General features: G+C 44.0%; 1 protein-coding gene across 2 annotated transcripts in view; it reads right to left on the reverse strand.

The window, feature by feature from the left end:
* TBC1D8 (TBC1 domain family member 8) overlaps window positions 1–15,994 on the reverse strand; it is a gene marked incomplete at both ends in the record, with an annotated part of 130,340 nt that overhangs the window by 6,422 nt on the left and 107,924 nt on the right. For both annotated transcript variants that reach the window (XM_079720754.1, XM_079720755.1), the window contains 5 exons: window positions 7,385–7,450; window positions 8,299–8,539; window positions 14,533–14,601; window positions 15,193–15,291; window positions 15,428–15,557. In XM_079720754.1, the coding sequence (XP_079576880.1) occupies window positions 7,385–7,450; window positions 8,299–8,539; window positions 14,533–14,601; window positions 15,193–15,291; window positions 15,428–15,557 (605 nt within the window). The remainder of the gene's footprint in view (window positions 1–7,384; window positions 7,451–8,298; window positions 8,540–14,532; window positions 14,602–15,192; window positions 15,292–15,427; window positions 15,558–15,994) is intronic.

Raw genomic sequence — 15,994 nt, forward strand, 5'->3', positions numbered from 1 at the left:
CCCTGTCAAATTTAAATTAAATAGAGGTTTTAGGTTGTCTGTATTCTTAAGACTTTTTTTTAACTGCATCAAAAATTCAAATATTAAATATAGGTAAGCAAGGGAATGTAAATTGCTATAGTCACCATGGAGGTTCCTTAACCTAAAACTAGAGTTACCATATGATCCAGCAATCCTACCCTTGGCATATATATCTGGAAAAGACAAAGATTATAATTCGAAAAGATACATGCAACCCCAATGTTCATAGCAGCACTGTTTACAATAGCCAGGAAGCCATGGAAGCAACCTAAGTGTCCATCAGTAGATGAATGGATAAAGAAGATGTGGTGTGTATGTATGTGTGTGTGTACACACACACGCACTGGAATATTAGCCATAAAGAAGAATGAAATACTATTTGCAGCAACATGGATGGACCTAGAGATGATCATACTAACTGAAGTAAGTCAGAGAAAGACAAATATGCTATCACTTATATGTGGAATCTCAAAAAATAATACAAACGAACTTATTTATAAAACAGACACAGACTCACAGACATAGAAAACAAACTTATGGTGACCAAAGGGAAAGGGCGGGGAGGGCTGAACTGAGATTTTGGGATTAACAGATACACACCACTACAGTATATAGAAAATAGAGAAACAACAATGTTTTACTGTAGAGCGCAGGGAACTATATTCAGTATCTTGTAATAACCTATAATGGAAAAGAATCTGAAAAAGTGTGTGTGTGCGCGCAAATTAAGTGAAAAACAAAACAATAAAAGGCAAGGAACTTTATGATGCTCAACCGTCTGTACTAAAGTAATGAGTCCATGAAAAAGCAGAGGAGGAGCTGTGTGTGGCTGCCAGAGGGTGTTTCCATAAGCATCACATGCACAACAGATGCCAACTCCGTAATGGCTGAGCTCAGGAAGTGTACTCAGAAAGCCCACAAATAACGTCCACATGCATTTTCAACTTCTGTATAGGTGTGAGTTTTAAAAGCCCCCAGGATCTCGTGGACCTGGAAACCTCACAGCTCGCCACCTCCCCAGGGTCCCTTGTTAGAAAGTTCTATCAGAGAAACCGTCCAACACCAGAACCATGGCACTGGGGTCCAGAGACCCTCTGGGATTCCTAATCTACCTCTGTCAGTTTCAGAGATCCAAGGAATACTTTAAGGGAAATGCCAAGCCTGATCTCACAGGTTTCAAAACTGCTTTCTTTGTGTCTGGTTACCACTGCTTAAATTTGGAGGAAGCACGGTCTTACACGCTGAACAAATGACATGTTCCTTCAAAACCAGTAGCTGGGGCTGCTGAGGAGCCAGAAACCGTGTCACATCAGCACAAAACCTGGTCACAGAGCTTGAACCTACTCAGATTGGGGTGGGGTGGGGGGGGCAATCCAAGATGGCAGCATAGAAAGTTCCTGGACCCACCTCCTCCCATGGACTCACCAAAACTACAGCTACATACAGAACAATCCCTGCTGAAAAAGAACAGCACTAGCTGAGCAGCTCCTCCACAACAAGAGGTAAAAGGGCCACATGGAGATGGAGAGGAGAGGCAGATACAGAGTCTCACCAAAATCCCCATCCCCGGCCAGGCAACCCTCAACAGGGAGGAGTCTCAAAGGTCCAGAGCTATGCCCTGAGGAGCGAGAGGTTTGAGCCTCACATCAGGCACCCCAGACCTTAGGATCAGCACCTAAGGTGAAACGAGGCCCCCAAACTGTCTGGCTTTGTAAACCAAGGGGGGCTTATGTCCCAGGGACCTGGGGAGTGTAGGGATCTGAGATACTCACTGAGGGTCTCACTGGTCCTAGGACCCAGCGCAGAGGCAGCAGTTTAAGAAGTGCCTGGACTGCATGTGAAGGAGACCCATTTGCTAATCTTTTCTTTTTTTTTTTTTTTGCGGTACACGGGCCTCTCACTGTCGTGGCCTCTCCCGTTGCGGAGCACAGGCTCCGGACACGCAGGCTCAGCGGCCATGGCTCATGGGCCCAGCCGCTCCGCAGCATGTGGGATCCTCCCGGACTGGGACACGAACCCGTGTCTCCTGCATCGGCAGGCAGACTCTCAACCACTGCGCCACCAGGGAAGCCCCCATTTGCTAATCTTAAAGCTTCTGCTGGAGGGGCAGAGACAGGTGGAACTTTCTTCGGGAATGAAAGCACCATTTTCCCCTTTGTTTGCTCTACCTATAGCTTGCTAATGGCGGTGGGCGCACAGTCCCACTGAAGTCACAGGAGTGCCCCGCCCCAGGGCTCTTTACCTGCATCACTAAAGCTGCAGGTGTGCCCCATACTCAACCCTCTCTCCTGCAGCCTCGCAAAAGCCAGCAGATAAATGTGGTCCACACAGGGGCTATCCCTTGACCCCCTGGCCCTGGTGGCCAGGGAGGGCATGAGTTCTGGGGCCCCACAGGACTGTAACAATTGGAAAGACGGTTCTGGGCAGGCTACCACACCCAGGGCACTGCACAGACAACAGACTGGAACACCACCCCCCCCAGCCCACCTGCAAAAAAGGGCCCATTTACTTGTCCTAGAGCTTCAACTTGAGGGGCGGGCTTAGATTTGCCACACACCTAGAGGCTACAGAGGCACACTCGGAATGTAGGCAGGGAGGCATAACCCTTACGCCCTCTCTTAGCCTCACCACAGCTCACTGGTACCTTCCACAGGGCTTATACACTCATCTGAAGTCATGATTTTTGTAACTTGCCTGGGGAGCACCTCCAGATCTCCTGGTCTGGAGGTCAGCATAGTTTACAATTACAGTCCCATGGGACTCTCCCACAGCCCAGAGAGTTCCAAATACAATGAACCCAAAGAGACACACACCAAGACACACTATAACTAAAATGATAAAAGTTACAGATAAACAGATAAAGAGAGAATCTTAAAAGCAGCAAGAAAAAAAACAACTTGTTATGCACAATGGAACCCCCATAAGACTATCAGCTGATTTTTCACAGAAGCTGCAGGCCAGAGGGAGTGGCACAATATATTCAAAGTGCTAAAAGGAAAAAACTTCCAACCAAGATACTCTACCCAGCAAGGTTATTCAGAATTGAAGGAGATTGGGCTTCCCTGGTGGCACAGTGCTTGAGAATCCACCTGCCAATGGAGGGGACATGGGTTCGAGCCCTGGTCCAGGAAGATCCCACATGCCGCAGAGCAATTAAGCTCGTGCGCCACAACTACTGAGCCTGTGCTCTAGAGCCCACGAGCCATAACTACTGAGCCTGCGAGCCACAACTACTGAAGCCCACACGCCTAGAGCCCATGCTCTGCAACAAGAGAAGCCACCACAATGAGAAGCCCGCGCACTACAACGAAGAATAGCCCCCACTCACCGCAACTAGAGAAAGCCCATGCACAGCAACGAAGACCCAATGCAGCCAAAAATAAATAAATAAATTTATTAAAGAAAAACGAATTGAAGGAGATGGGGATTCCCTGGTGGTGCAGTGGTTAAGAATCAACCTGCCAATGCAGGGCGCATGGGTTTGAGCCCTGGTCTGGGAAGATCCCACATGCCACGGAGCAACTAAGCCCATGTGTTGCAGCTACTGCACCTGCACTCTAGAGCCCACAAGCCACAACTACTGAGCCTGCACACCACAACTACTGAAGCTTGCGTGCCTAGAGCCCATGCTCCGCGACGAGAAGCCACCACGATGAGAAGCCCGCACACCACAATGAAGAGTAGCCCCCACTCGCCTCAACTAGAGAAAGCCTGCACACAGCAACGAAGACCCAATGCAGCCAAAAAATAAATTAATTAAAATAAATAAATACAAAGGAAAGAACATTTGCATAGTCCTATGTCAACTGAAATGAATTTTAAAAAAAAGAATTGAAGGAAAGATAAAAGAGTTTTCAAACAAGCAAAAGCTAAAGGCATTTATCACCACTGAACCAGCCTTACAGGAATGTTAAATGGACTTCTTTAAGAGAAAAAAACCCCTACCTAGCAACAAGAAAACATGAAAGTCAAAATGTCACTGATAAAGGCAACATTAAGGTAAAGCTAGATCAACCACTTACAAAGCTAGTATAAAGGTTAAAAGACAAAAGTATTGGGTTGGCCAAAAAGTTCGTTTGGAGTTTTCTGCAACATCTTTCAGAAGAACCTGAACGAACTTTTTGGCCAATCCAATAGTACAGTTAACTACACCATAATTGGTTAAGGGATATACAGAATAGAAATATGTAAAATATCACATCAAAAACAAAACGTAGGGGGAGGGAATAAAAATACAGAGTTTTAGAATACACTTAAACTTAAGTTGCTATCAACTTAAAATAGACTTATATATATAGGCTGTCATATAGTGGACCTTGTGATAACTACATAGCAAAAACCTACACAAAAGATAATGAGAAAGGAATCTAAATATAACGCTGAAGAATGTCATCAAACCACAAGGGAAGCGAAAAAAGAGAAAAAGAACAGAGAGGAACTACAAAAAAACAATTAACAAAATAGCAATAAGTGTATACCTCTCAATAATTACTCTCAGTGTAAATAGACTAAATTCTCTAATCAAAAGACAGAGTGGCGGAATAGATGAAAAACCAAGACTCATCTATATGCTGCCTACAAGAGACTCACTTCAGATGGAAGGACACAAACTGAAAGTGAAGGGATGAAAAAGACAGTCCCTGCAAATGAAAACAGAAAGAAATCTGGGGTGGCTATACTTTTATTGGGCAAAATAGACTTTAAAACAAAAACTGTAATAAAAGACAAAGAAGAGCATTACATAATGATAAAAGGATCAATCCAACAAGAAGATACAACATTTGTAAATACTTATACACCCAAGAGAGGCATACCTAAATAAATAAAGCAAATATTAACTGATCTAAAGGGATAAATTGACAGCAATACAGTACTAGTAGGGGACTTTAAGACCCCACTTACATTAATGGATAGAACATCCAGACAGAAAATCAATAATGAAGCATCAGCCTTAAACCACATATATATACAAAACATTCCATCCAAAAGTAGCAGAATACATATTCTCAAGTGCACAAGGAACATTCTCCAAGATAAATCACATGTTAGGCCACAAAACAAGTCTCAATAAATTTAAGAAGACTGAAATCATATCAAGCATCTTTTCCAAACACAATGGTATGAAACTAGAAATCAATTATTAGAAAACTGGAAAAATCACAAATTATGTGAAGATTAAACAACATGATACTTAACAACCAAGGGGTCAACAAATAACTCAAAGAGAAAATCAAAAAATACCTTGAGACAAATGAAAATAGAAATTCCAAACTCTATAGGATGCAGCAAAAGCAGTTCTAAGAGGGAAATTAATAGCGATAAATGAAATAGAGACTAAAAAGACAATAGAAAAGGTCAATGAAACTAAGAACTGGTTCTTTGAAAAGATAAACAAAGTTGACAAACCTTTAGCTAGTCTCACCAAGAAAAAGAGAGCTCAAAGTCAGAAATGAGAGAAGTTACAACGTACAACAGACAAAAGATTGTAGGAAACTCATATGAACAATTATACACCAACGAAACAAACAACTTAGAGGAAAAAGATAAATACCTAGAAACATACAGTCTTCCAAGACTAAATCATGAAGAAACAGAAAATCTCAATAGACCAATTACTTGTAAGGATATTGACTCAGTAATTAAAAACATCCCAACAAACAAAACCCCAAGACCAGATGGCTTCACTAGTGGATCCTACCAAACATTCAAAGATTTAATACCTAAACTTCTCAGACTCAAAAAACTGAAGAGGAGGGAATGCTTCCAAACTCATTTTACAAGGCCCAAATTACCCTCCTACCAAAACCAAACAAGGATACAATAAAACAAAATTATAGGTCCATATCCCTGATAAAAATAGATGCTAATACTTTGAGGGTTTTAAAAAATTTAATTCAACAATACATTAAAAGGATTATATACCATGACCAAGTGGGATTTATTACAGGGATGTAAGGATGGTTCAGCATCCACAAATCAACATGATACACCACATTAACAAAATGAAGGATAAAAAACACACAGCTGTCTCAACAGATGCAGAAAAAGCATTTGACAAAATTCAACATCCACTTATGATTAAAAACTCTCATCAAAGTGGTTATTTAGGGACCATACCTCAATGTAATAAAGGCCATATGACAAACTCACAGCTAACATTATACTCAATGGTGACAAGCTAAAAGCTTTTCCTCTAAGATCACGAACAAGACAAGGATGCCTACTCTTTTATTATTATTTTTTTTGCGGTACGCGGGCCCCTCACTGTTGTGGCCTCTCCCGTTGCGGAGCACAGGCTCCGGACGCGCAGGCCCAGCGGCCATGGCTCACAGGCCCAGCCACTCCGTGGCATGTGGGACCTTCCCAGACTGGGGCACGAACCCGTGTCCCCTGCATCGGCAGGCGGACTCTCAACCACTGCGCCACCAGGGAAGCCCAAGGATGCCTACTCTTGCCACTTCTATTCAACACAGTATTGGAAGTGTTAGCCCGAACAATTAGGCAAGAAAAAGAAATAAAAGGGAAGGAAGAAATAAAACTGTCAGATACCATATACATAGCAAACCTTAAAGGCTCCACCAAAAACTCTTGGAATAAATGAATTCAGTAAAGTTGCACACACACATACATACACACAATGGAATACTACTCAGCCATAAAAAAGAAGGAAATCTTGTGGTTTGCAACAATACAGATGGACCTTGAGGGCATTATGCGAAGCAAAATAAGTCAGAGAAAAACAAATACTGTATGATTTCAGTCATATATGCAATCTAAAAAATGAAACAAATGAACAAATAAACCATCGACTGTTGGTTACCAGAGGGGAAAGGGGTTGGGGGGGTGGGCAAAATGGGTGAAGGGGGTCCATTTTATGGGGACGACTGGTAACTAGATTCACTGTGGTGATCACTTTGTAGTGTATACAAAGACTGAACTACCGTGTTCTACACCTGAAACTAGAATAATGTTATATACCAATTTTACCTCAATGTTTCAAAAAACAGTAAGCTAAAATAACCATCTGTTAAGGCAACCAGGGTTTGTCTTCCCCCACATTCCACAGGCCCGTGGTTCTCAAAGTGTGGTCCTCAGACCTAGCATATTAGAAACTGGTGTGGGCCAGGTATCCTGTATTATAACAAGCCGTCCAGATGATTCTGATGCACACTCGAGTTTGGGAACCCCTGCCATAGGCCATACAATATGGTACTCAAAATCTGTCATCAGCCACCCCAAACTAGAAACATCTGTTGCCTCAAGTCTAAATAAATTTAAAAAGAGAAGAACCTCAGGGTCATGCACAAAGCTGATTTACGTCAAGACAGAACAGAGCCTAACTTTTCTACTTGGAATTTCTTACCTGGAGGGATATGAAGCCTATATAACAGTTTAATTTTCTCATTCATTTCTCCATTATACATAATATCTGCAAAATCAAAAAAGAGAGAGAGAGACTGAGTACATGCAAATGGTTAAAGTACATGTGTCAGGACACAAAGTCACTGTAGAGAGAACGTAGTACGGTCAGTGTCTGTTGACCTGACACTTCATATACTGCTACCCAGACAGTGTGTGTCTGAAAGGACAATGTGACGGGTAGTGACTGGTGACTGCTGAGCGGGAAGACAACCTCAGGAATTCTGTCCGGCCTCATACCTTCTGAAAGATTTTAATTTTAGCTGCAAGAGTTAGGAATGTGTGTGGGGGGGATAAATTAGGAGGCTAGGATTAACATATACACACTACTATGCATCAAATAGACAACCAACAAGGACCTACTGTATAGCACAAGGAACTATACTCAATAGCGTGTAATAACCTATAAGGGAAAAGAATCTGAGAAAGAATATACACACACACACACACACACACACATACACATGTATGTATAACTGAATCTCTGTGCTGTACACCTGAAACTTACACGATATTGTAAATCAACTATACTTCAATTTTAAATTTAATTTTTTAAAAAAATGTGTCTCAGGACACATTCCTAACAAGACACCACCACACCCTGGGTGCCCAGGAGAACAAGGTCAACAACCACATATGATGAGAGCCTGGGCTGCCCTCCCCACCACCCCCTTAGGAAACATAAAAGTGGTCACGAGAGGAGCCTGCAGAGGGACTTTTAAAATCCCCAAATCACGTCAGGCGAGTCCCAAACCCATTTCATTGAGTGGATGTGCTTGCTTGACAGTCTACTTGTCTTGTGTTCACAGACTCACATCCCAAATGAACTCACTGCAGGAAAGACCCACAGAGTCATACCGAGACAGCTCACGAATGCTTTGAATTCAATCAGATGGTCCATGTTTTCATCCAGGAGCCTGAAAGTCCTTTCAGTGAGGATTTCTGTGTGGGCCCCGCAGGTCCACGGCGAGATGAGCTGAAACAGGCGTGCAAACTGCCGGGCGTCTATGCGGTACTGCTCTGCGTAGGGCCTGCTGGGGTCATGGCGCAGGGCCACAGGCCTGGGCTGCTCCCAGTAGCAGCTCATCATGTGTTCTCTCTAACAGGGGAGCAAGAGGGGTCTGTGAGGGGTGGCGGCCCCCACGGGAGGCCACACACGTAAAGGCCAAAGCCAACACAGTCTTCTCTCCTGACTTGCTTTGCCTCGTAAAATTAAGTATTGAATAAGCAACATTATAAAACAAACAAATGAAAAAATGAACTCACAATCTCACCACTCCAACCAGAAATGTAGTTACAGGTAACCCTGTAGTAACAAGCAAAAACTTTTTCCTTTTTATTAAGGTCTCTTCTTTCATTGTAACAGAATATACATAACAAAATTTACCATTTTAATAATTTTTAAATGTACAGTTCAGCTGCCATAGTTTTGTTTTCTTCTTTTTAATTTTGGCCACACTGCACAGCTTATGGGGTCTTAGTTCCCCAACCAGGGATTGAACCTGGACCCACAGCAGTGAGAGCACAGAGTCCTAACCACTGGACCGCCAGGGAACTCCCCTGCTATAGTTTTAATTACTGAAATCATACAATTTTTATCCTGATATTTCTTCTTAAATCATATTATTTGAAAGTCAGAAAGTACTAGACAAATCTATAGGATACAGAAGAAACGATTTACCCTGGTAACCTGTGAGGATGGAAAACGGGGGCAGGGACCCAGACGGAGAAGCAAGCCTTTTTACTGTGTGCTTTTTTATATGTTCTGAATTTTGAGCCACGTGAATATATTAACAATTCAAAAAATTAGAAGTAAAAAAAGCAAAGGCAATTTGAAGTCTTGGGAATAGACTGAAAACTAAAGCAATCAAAACCGGCCCTGTCGCCTAGGACCAGGTTAGCCTCTTTAGAATGTTTCTTTTACACCTGTACTAAATCACCTCTTGGAACATCTCAACTCACTTGAAACAGTTCCCAACGACTGCAGGGTTCTTCACGATTTCAATGCCCTCTGCCCATAAGGAAGGCACAGAAACAAGTACAGATGCCGTAATATCCAAGTGCCTATCCTTGGATGGAAACCAAAATGCCATTTATAATTTTCCTGCATATTATCGGGAGCCATGTTCCTTAAACAGCCTTTACAGAATCATGAAAAGTACCATAAGAACGTTCAAGTGTGAAACAAAAGTCTGATAAATTCCCATGCCTCAAACCCAAGACACACTGTGAATTTGCATGTATATTTGCCATCCTGTGATGCTGGAGGCCCTCAGAATCCTACCCAGAAGAAAACAGTTATAAAGGCCAAGGACTAGTACAACCAGTTTACACAGAATCCTACAGAAAAACAAGTCAATATAAAAACAGGCAAAGGATATGAAGAGGTGATACAAGAAAGTATATGATTAGCCAATAAACTTATGAAAGGGTACTCAGCCTCACTAATGAGTAAACAAATGAAAGTTAAAATGAAATGCAATTTTCTACACAACTAGTAAAATTTTAAAAGATCCATAATGTTGAATGCTGGGTGAGTGTGGAACATAGGAAATGAGCACTCTTAGACATCATCAGTAGAACTGAAATTTGAAAAATCTAAAGCGCTTTAGCAATAGTGACTAAGATTTGGTTTGTGCGTCCCTAAGGAACCCATCCTACAGAAACGGCAGCACAGGTGTCCCGAGAAAGGCACGAGGATACTTGGTACAGCACTGTTTATAAAGCAGAAAAAATTGGAAATGAGATAAGTGTCCCTCAGCAGGTGAATGGTTAATAAAGTATGGTTAAGCCCTACCATCAAATCTTGCAGCCATTAAAAAAGAATGAGAAAAGATCTGTAGATACTGAATCTATAAAAATGTCCATGATAAAAATTGCAGGCCACTCTGTGTAGCACAATCTCACTTTTATGTGGGAAAAAAAGAGTAAGAGTACGTTGTCTTTGTGTGTGTCTGCAGAGAGATATAGTATAAGAAGAAAGAAATCAGGAAAGATATTCATCATACTGTTAACAGTAATTACTGTACAAGGTGGAATTGGAGGTGCTGACAGGATAAGACCCTTTAAATTTTGCTTAAAATTGTTATTTTTCTTCTTTTAATGGTAAGAGTAGGTATAATCTTGTATATTTTTGTTTTGTTTTGCATTTTTAAATTAAATTTTGAAAAAAAAAGTCTTAACCAGAACATGGAAGCAAGCAAAATAATATTAAAGAAACCAAACACTGTCTAGGGCCTGATAATCCTGCAACAGTGAATAAATTTAGCTGATCATTAACAAGAGCAGGTTTGTGGAATACGTAAGGCACTCTTTCAGGTCCTGAGTATTTCCAAAAGTAGTCAGTGACATCAAGTGTGTATTATATTGTTCCCATCTTACTTGAAGAGAGAAGACTAATGAAGCTGTTTTCAATTTCAGAGGATAAGGGACAGACATCGCAAATCTGAATTTATGTAATTTAAAACATTGCTTTATAACCTGGATGGACCTTGAGGGCATTACGGTAAGTGAAATAAGTCAGAGAAATACTGTATGATCTCATATGTGGAATCTAAAAAAAAAAAAAAAAAAATAGCAACATGGGCTTCCCTGGTGGCGCAGTGGTTAAGAGTCCACCTGCCAATGCAGGGGACACGGGTTTGAGCCCTGGGCCGGGAAGATCTCACATGCTGCAGAGCAACTAAGCCTGTGCACCACCACTACTGAGCCTGTGCTCTAGAGCCCGCGAGCCACAACTACTGAGCTGCGTGCCACAACTACTGCAGCCCGTGCGCCTAGAGCCTGTGCTCCACAACAAGAGAAGCCACCGCAATGAGAAGCCTGCGCACTGCAACGAAGAGTAGCTCCCATTCGCTGCAACTAGAGAAAGCCCGCGTGCAGCAACAAAGACCCAACGCAGCCAAAAATAAAATAAATTAAAACAAACAAACGAACCCAAAGTCATAGAAAAGGATCAGATTCGTGGTTACCAGAGGCTGGGGCTGGCCGTGGGGGCAGTTTATAGAACGGGATGAAGGGGGTGAAAAGGTACAAATCTCCAGTTATAAGAGAAATAAGTCCTGGGGATGTGCGTACAACATGACAACTATAGTTATCACTGCTGTGTGGTATCTTTGAAAGCTGCTAAGAGAGTAGATCCTAAAAGTTCTCGTCACAAGAAAAAAATCATTTTCTTTCTTTTTGTATCTATCAATATATGACATGATGGATGTTAACTTACTGCGGACCATTTCGCAATACACGTAAGTCATTACGCTGTACACCTTAACCTGAGTGCTGTGGGTCAATTATACCTCAATAAAACTGAAAGAAAAGAAAGAGTGGCATTAAGGCATAAAAGAAAAATTGCTTTCCATTCAGAATAAAAACAGATTTCATTAAGTACACACTGTTCATCTCTAATAGGAAAGGTATGTAAAGAAGACAGAGCAGGCTGTTTCTTGTTAACATAGAGAATGGTCACACCTGTACGTTCCGGGATTAGGGAAGGAGGCAGTGAAGTTAAGGAATGGACTCTTTAATAAGACCCTATCACATATTTATACAACAATGTAAGGGTACCTCTGTGTGGCCCTTTCCCTTGGGAAAATGAATTTCTGATTCAAGAGACAAGAGATGCATGTAAAACCCAACTAGGGACCAGTATACCACCCAGTACTTAAAGAAGCATTAAAATATAAGAGGTCAGACTATGAAAGCCACGGGAATTCAGGGAGGCCAGCAGCAAGGGGGGCGGAGCGGGGGACAGCCTGGGTGGGGGGTTCTGTGGCGGTGAGCGCGGCTCTGGGCACACAAAGCAGGCACCTCGGGCTGTACGACGGAATTAGACACCATGACGATGACGCTATGGTACTGGGATTCCTTTTGGAAGTGCATTTTGAAATCGGTCTTGTATTTATAGTTGAAGTTTATATTCATAGTTAGTCCTACACAAATGAAAGGCCTGCAGAGCTGAAGGCAAATACGAAAATAAATTTCACCCACATTGTTCGCAGAAAAGATAGAAATAGGACACAGGAAATAGCTGTCTGTCTGCTTTAAATACTCCTTGTATGAAAGATTAATGATACAGTTCGTACCTAATGAAACTTATTTTTATGATGAATTTAAGGCAATCTCTTAAGTCATATAAATTCAGATGTGAGACATGTCTTATTCTCTCAAATTGAGAAGTTAGCCCTAAATAAATGAAAGACTTTTTATGCTAAACAACACGTTTGTTTACCTGCTTTTGTGTTTCTAGTATTCCCTGTTTTTCCTCCTCGAAAGTCAGAGAGAGGTGTGGGACACAAAGTCACCTCTGGCTTCGTATTTTCTCTTCATGCAACAGAGGAAACTATCAAACTTGAAACCCGGTGATGTTTACAGGAGACGTAGCCTGAGGACTCCTCATCACGCATCCTGCTGACCAGGCGTGAGGAGTGCCAGGAAACTACTAAGCCAGCCACCCATGTCAGTGACCACAGGGAGATGTGACACGACAGCCACAAGAAGGGTCAGACAATCTCTGCGCTCTGCTCAGGAAACCTAAGTGCTGCTTAGGACTATGCTGAGCCTGCGGCAATTTGAGTGCAGAATTGCTGGCGGCTCAGAGGCCCCACCAGAACAGCTCTGGTGGCCGACTCCTCCAGGCTGGCCTGCTTTCTGTGACTTCACTGCCAGGCTGTCGGGAGTGGGTCCACTGTCTGCCTCTCTTCCCCATTTGTATTGACTGTTTCAAGCAAGAAAAGTCCTAGGAAGGCACTTGAAAATGGTCTTTGCAGGGTGATTTAATTCAGCAAGGCTTCCACCTAAATATCCAAATAGTCGAAATGCAGTTCAGTATGTTAAGTATTACCAACATGACAGGTTCTAAATGATTTAAAAATGAGTAAGACCATAGGGCAACATGAAAAAGTGTTCATGACAGCATCAAGGGAAAACAGAACATAAGGTAGCAGGCAGACCAGCCACAAACACAAGAATATGTACACACGTCATGTGGGTGAGGTTATGATTAAAAAGTATTTGAGGTGATACAGGGAATTGTATTCAATATCTTGTAAAAACCTATAATGAAAAAATATACACATGGGACTTCCCTGGTGGTCCAGTGGCTAAGACTCCACGCTCCCCATGCAGGGGGCCCGGTTCGATCCCTGCTCAGGGAACTAGATTCCACGTGCATGCCGCAACTAAAGATCCCGCATGCAGCAACTAAAAAATAAAAAAGATCCCGCATGCTGCAACGAAGACCCCGCACACGGCAACAACAAAGATCCTGCGTGCCGCAACTAAGACCAGCCACAGCCAAATAAATATTTTTTTTAAAAAAGTATATATGTATAACTGAATCACTGTGCTGTATACCAGAAACTAACACAACATTGTGAATCAACTATACTTCAATTTTTAAAAATAATAATAGAAAAAAGTATACGAGGTGATAATTTCAGTAAGGGTCACTGTTGCATCCACTATTTTTTTTGGTATTTTTTAAAATAAATTTATTTATTTTTGGCTGCGTTGGGTCTTTGTTGCTGTGCGCGGTCTTTCTCTAGTCGCGGTGAGCGGGGGCTACTCTTCGTTGCGGTGTGCAGGCTTCTCATTGCGGTGGCTTCTCTTGCTGCAGAGCACGGGCTCTAGGCGCACGGGCTTCAGTAGTTGTGGCACGTGGGCTCAGCAGTTGTGGCTCCCGGGCTCTAGAGCGCAGGCTCAGTAGTTGTGGCTCACGGGCTTAGTTGCTCCACGGCATGTGGGATCTTCCCAGACCAGGGATCGAACCCGGGTCCCCTGCACTGGCAGATGGATTCTTAACCACTGCACCACCAGGGAAGTCCCTGAATCCACTATTGACTGGGGACTCGGCCTAGGGCAGTGAAGGACGTGTCACCAGCAGAGGGCCTCTCAGCCGAGCGCAGCAGCATCCGTGCTCGGGCCCAGCAGGCACGGCCCAGCCAGAGCTGGCCGGGGGGCTGCCCCAGCCTCGCTGCCACCCAACAGGCACCTGCTGACCCCTCCAGCTTCTGCACCCTCCCGCAGGCAGGCGATGACATCAGCTGGGGCCTGGCTCAGGGCCTGTCACTCCCTCATCCTTCCAGATTTTCCTACCTTGAATAAATCGTAGAGTTCCTCTAGGTCTTCTGGAAGGACTGAGACTTCGGGGATAACGACTCGGAGCTCGAGGAAAGAACAAACAGTCATGGAGTGAGCTCTCTGCCTGCCCCTGGGAGGACCAGAGGCCGAGAGGGCGCGTCCCGCTGGGGTGGACGCCAGGCGCCCAGCTCCTCCCGGGACAGAGTCTGTTCCCAACACAGAGGTCACTTTATGGCGACTCTCTCAGGGCTTTATCCTCAACTTTTCTGATTCACACGTCCGTGACTCAGGACAAGCATTTAAGTCCTAATGGGAGTAAAGAGTAGCAAGGCTAGAGCGTGGGCAGGAAGTTCCTCCTGCAGAGCCATCAACACTGCAGGCCCTCGGTGCCGGGCATGCGCTATACCGTCCCTCATTGAAGCCCACACGGTGGGTAGTATTTTCCTCGTTTTACAATCGGGGAGACCAAGGTTCACAGCGGTTAGTTTGCTCACAATCTGTCTGACTCTCAAACTAAACCCACGCTCTTTCTCCACCAGCTCACCCTGTCAAGTTGTTAATTCAATGCAAAAAAAAAAAAAGCTGGCTTTCTCCTGTTAGGAGAGCAGCAGGGGACCCAGCCCAGGTCAGCACCTGGCCACCAGGAGCAGTGGTTCTCGGGAGGCCTCTACTCACCACATTCTGCTTTGTGGTGTCCTCGTGGCCCTGGAGGACCCTGATCCTGTGCTTGCAGCGCATGTGCTCAATCTGAGCCACAGACTGGTCTCCAAACTTCTGCAGGGAAGGAAGGGATCCCTCACTCACAGGATCCCTTATGCATCCATACAGGCAACAGAAGTAGCCTGGAAAACCTCCCTGGAAGTCCATCTCTCAAGAGAGCTGGGGCAGGGCAGGGATGGGGCCCAGGTACCTCGTAGGAGTCCCGGATCAGGTCGGCGATGTCAGTCACAGGACAGGGCTCCTGGTCATCCGAGAAGAAGGCGTGGTGGCTGCCTAGCGGGGGTCCAGGGCTATCCTCGTTCCTGATGTGATCCAGAAACCTGGGCACACCACCCACCGGAAAAGCACAGCTTTACCAACTGCTACACTCATTTTAGAGAAAACGAGAGACGTGCGTGAAGCCAGACTTGGGGACCTGGGCGCCACAGGAAGGTTTCCAGGGGTCTGTGACTCTCCGGTGACATAAATGCAAAATCCTGCGCATCCTGCAATTTTAAGCTTTCACAGTATTCTGAAAAGGAACTTTTCATTTGTCATCCAACTTGCCCTCAGCTCCAAGGGACCCAGGTTCCCATCCTCAGCTTCGCGGGACTTTGCCTTCCCTGCAACACACCATCCCCTACGCACAAAATGTCCAAATCCTCCAGCTGGCGGCCTGAGGCTGTTTCCCCATGTCCACCTGCCCGCCCCCGTTCAAGGCCACTATGAGTCCCTCTAGACTCAGGACACTTGAACCTGCTCAGAGAAAGGCACCGAT

The sequence above is a fragment of the Hyperoodon ampullatus genome (assembly GCF_949752795.1).
Source record: "Hyperoodon ampullatus genome assembly, chromosome: 15".
NCBI lineage: Eukaryota > Metazoa > Chordata > Mammalia > Artiodactyla > Ziphiidae > Hyperoodon > Hyperoodon ampullatus.